The sequence below is a fragment of the Brassica napus genome, chromosome C1 (assembly GCF_020379485.1).
Source record: "Brassica napus cultivar Da-Ae chromosome C1, Da-Ae, whole genome shotgun sequence".
In the NCBI taxonomy this organism is placed as follows: domain Eukaryota; kingdom Viridiplantae; phylum Streptophyta; class Magnoliopsida; order Brassicales; family Brassicaceae; genus Brassica; species Brassica napus.
The window spans coordinates 41,211,511-41,215,684 of record NC_063444.1 but is presented as its reverse complement, the minus strand read 5'-3'; the positions used below and the strand labels follow the sequence as shown (position 1 = coordinate 41,215,684).

At 39.3% G+C, this 4,174-nt stretch overlaps 1 protein-coding gene across 1 annotated transcript; it reads left to right on the top strand.

Annotated features, from left to right (window-relative positions):
- The first annotated feature begins 1,017 nt into the window (after nucleotides 1-1,017).
- On the top strand, nucleotides 1,018-3,110 carry LOC111212409 (protein JINGUBANG-like). Its single transcript, XM_022713951.2, has one exon. The coding sequence runs from the start codon at nucleotides 1,351-1,353 to the stop codon at nucleotides 2,737-2,739; it is 1,389 nt and encodes a 462-aa protein (XP_022569672.1). The 5' UTR covers nucleotides 1,018-1,350; the 3' UTR covers nucleotides 2,740-3,110.
- The last annotated feature ends 1,064 nt before the right edge of the window (nucleotides 3,111-4,174 follow it).

The window sequence follows — 4,174 nt, the reverse complement described above, 5'->3', positions numbered from 1 at the left end:
CATATAAACGAAGTAATAAAAATCAATACCGGTTGGAGAGGTGTTACCGTTACGTGATGTTATGCAACATTGCAACGTGTGAAGATAATTAGCCGCCAACAAAACCACACACGCTTTATGTTAGTTCTATTACTATGAAATTATCCTACCAACTTCGTAGAAAAACCCGAATCTTTGTACGGACGCATCTCGTGTACAATCATTTTCACATTGCTCAACCAAACATGTTATATGTAATATGCATATTACGTTTAACTTCCTACATATTTTGTTGTTGTTGTTATTGTTTTTTTTTTTTTTTTTTTTTGATAATCCAGGGTTCCCCACTTACGTGGGTCATTCCCTGAGCCCGGTTAGACAGCAGTCCACTTCACCCGGCAGGGCTATACCTGGGCTGGGGACAAGGCCCAACACCCAGTACCGCATTTGATGACAAGATGGGCAGTTCCCCTCCGCCTGGCGTCGAACCCGGGAGAATGACAATTGGCTTCCAAGGTCCTTACCAAACGAGCTACTACGTCCCGTCTGGTGTTGTTATTGTTGTTTATGAGCTTCATACGTTTTCCTTTAATACACGTTTTAGTTTCATAATAACGAATGGTTGTCTAAAAGTTTGAAGAATTCATATTAGAGTTAGGGAGATTTATTATACTTTGATTACTATTATTGCTATATCTGTTATGCTTGGCTTATGTTGTAAATGGTAATAATATCCATCACGACTATGTAATATAATATCGATCTGAAATCCTCCCTTGTATAAACATGATTAAAAAGTAATTTTTAAATTTAAATGTATTTTAATTTTTTTTGCTTGTATATTTATTTCTAAAGTTAAAGTATGATTAATTTATAATTATACAGTAAACAATTGGTGATCAACAATTTTTATAGCTCATAATCAGTCTCATTATTGTGTGCACATTGCTTTGAGACCGTCCATTGATACTCCAATATAAAAAAAATCGTTCCTGATTTTTTTTTTTTTTTGGGTCAAACTACCGTTCCTGATATTGATTAGCTAGTCTTACACATTCTTAATACGATCTCATGTGTAAACTGACGCTCCCGGTAATGTGCCGGTCACGTCTCCAGTCTGAAAGTCACGTGTCAGTAACCCACGTCGTCCGCTCACCAACTCTGTCCCCTTGGGTTTCTCTATATATAACCCAATCCAACTTCCTCTTCACACTCCTTTTATTTAAAATCTCACAAAACCAACAAGTTTTCCCAGCGAAAAAAAAAACAATTTCGAACTTTTTTCCCTGGAAAATTTTCCTACAACACAACCAAATTAAAACTCATTAATCCTTGATTAAAAGGTAAACCTCACAACAATTATTATTCAATATGGTTATAGATTCAGAAACCAGTGGTAGTCATCACCGTAGACTCACTTTCGCCGCCTTCTTAAAAACCGATCTCTCCGCCCACGAAGAAGAAGAACAGAGCCATGGTGCTGCTGATGTCATCAATCCCAGTAGTAACAAGAGCAAGAACAATCAGCAACGTCAAAGCAATGCTTCGACCACGAGCGGCGACTCATCTCCTAATCAGGTTCGGTCTCCATGGAACCAGACTTACTCTCCGTACTACACCGACACAACAACGACGCCTACTATGTCACCGTCTCCGTGGAACCAGACTTACTCACCTTACTACAAGTCTCCGTGGATATACCAGACCCGAAACGTGGATGATGATTCGGACAACGGTTTGATCGGTACGATCGTGAGACAAGAAGGTCATGTCTACTCGTTAGCTGCTTCCGGAGATCTTCTGTTCACTGGATCCGATTCGAAGAACATTCGGGTCTGGAAAGATCTAAAGGATTTCGCCGGGTTTAAATCAACAAGCGGTTTGGTTAAAGCGATCGTGATAACCGGAGATAACCGGATCTTCACCGGTCATCAAGACGGCAAAATCCGGGTTTGGAGAGGGTCTAAAAGACGAACCGGAGGTTACTCGCGAATCGGAAACTTACCGACTCTTAAAGAGCTTTTAACGAAGTCGGTGAATCCCAAGAACTACGTCGAGGTTCGTCGCCGGAAAAACGTTCTTAAGATCCGACACTACGACGCCGTTTCGTCTCTGAGCTTGAACGAAGAGCTCGGTTTACTCTACTCCGGTTCGTGGGACAAGACTCTCAAAGTCTGGAGACTCTCCGACTCTAAATGTTTAGAATCGATTCAAGCTCACGACGACGCGATCAACACTGTAGCCGCCGGGTTCGACGACTTGCTATTCACCGGATCCGCCGACGGGACCTTGAAAGTGTGGAAACGCGAGCTTCAAGGGAGAGGGACGAAGCATTTTCTAGTTAACGTGCTGATGAAGCAAGAGAGCGCCGTGACGGCGTTGGCGGTTAATTTAACGGCGTTAGTTGTTTACTGTGGATCTTCTGACGGTACAGTTAATTTCTGGGAAGGGAAGAAATATTTTTCTCACGGCGGGACTCTCCGCGGCCACCGTCTGGCGGTGCTCTGCCTCGCCGCCGCCGGGAGTTTGGTGCTGAGCGGCGGAGCGGATAAGAACATTTGCGTGTGGAGGAGAAACGGCGATGGAACACACTCATATCTCTCGGCGTTGATGGACCACGTGGGACCTGTGAAGTGTTTGGCGGCGGTGGAAGAGGTGGAGGAAGACGGCGAGGGGAGATGGATAGTGTACAGTGGAAGCTTGGATAAATCGGTGAAGGTGTGGCGCGTGAAGGAGACGGCGTCTTCGGTGATTGGCTGAGATGGGTTGAGGAGGAGGAGAGGTTACGCGCCGTATTAGCGCGTGTAGATACGGAGGAATAATCCGTGGGACATGTGATTCCTGCCTTAATGGTCAAGGCAAGTTTTATGGCCGGCAAAACTAAGCAGATCATACTACCAATAGCAAACTGCCACGTCATGAAAGTATCTAAAAGGTTTGGAAAGTTCCTATAGTTTATTTGATCTTCATTGTAACTGCACATATTTGATTCAGAAAAAGGGAAAACAAACCTTATATTATTTCATTCATTGTATTAAAATCATTTTGTTCATATACTATATATTCGATTCGTTTAAAACTGGTTACATTAAAAATTAATGTTTCCAATGGTTAAAAAACGGAATTTTAGATCTTCACTTCTAATACGTACGTTAAGTTGATTTGTTAGCTTCTCTTTGTTGAATATGTTGTAGCCATTGACAAATGAAATGTAAAAATCTATTGGTGTCGTCATGAATTCATGTATTAAAGTCTCACTATTGTAGGATATATGTAAATCATATCAGGTTCTCATAAATTTACATTGACATACACACACATCCTTCTATTTCTATTTTCAAGTAATAGAGATCTAAACATACATTAAAGTTAGGCCAAGAATCTAATTCAGCGGCGCTAGTATTGCTTACGCTACTTTCCCTCTTCTTCCTGCTTATGCTGCTTTCACTGCCCTTGTGTTCTCCCCCAGTCCCCCTTGCATTCTTCTTCTTCGCAGGCCACATTTGATTGAATACCAAATCTTGCTGAAGCTTTAAGTTTTCTAAGGGGCTACGGAGGAACGTAATAGACGAGAAAACCAGCCAAGTTCCTATAACAACTAAATTCTCAACATTTCACAGTCGGATTTTATGTGATGTAGATCATATTCATATATATATATATATATATATATATATATATATATGATTATATATTTTTCACTAAAATATATATTCGACAGAGGAGAACTCCGTTCAAATGAAAAACTGGAATTGGAACACCTAATGCTTAATTAGTAGATGTAATTAAGAGATAAGATTTGTCTAAATAATACACATATCAAAAATACTCCTTCCGTTCCTAAAAGATCCATATTGTAGAAAAAAAATTTGTTTCAAAAAGATATATATTTTATATTTCCAATGTAACTTTTGTCAACTAATAATGAGAAATTGTGAAGTTCACGAACATTAATTGCATTTCTTAAAATCTTACTGGTTTAAAAATATAGAAAATATAAAATTACAAAAATCTATTCATTTATAGCTAAATTTTAATATGTTTTATTAAAAAGTGTAAAAATTATAAACCATGGATCTTTTATGAACGGATGAAGTATTTTTGATATGTGCTAGCTTTTACTTCATCCCAAATGACCTAAACAGTTAATCTCTAGGATTATTTTGTTTGACAATATTCTAGTATATAGTTGTCA

What these genes read in the sequence shown, in the direction of transcription:
- LOC111212409 (XM_022713951.2), top strand. Translation starts at nt 1,351, where the DNA reads ATGGTTATAGATTCAGAAACCAGTGGTAGTCATCACCGTAGACTCACT.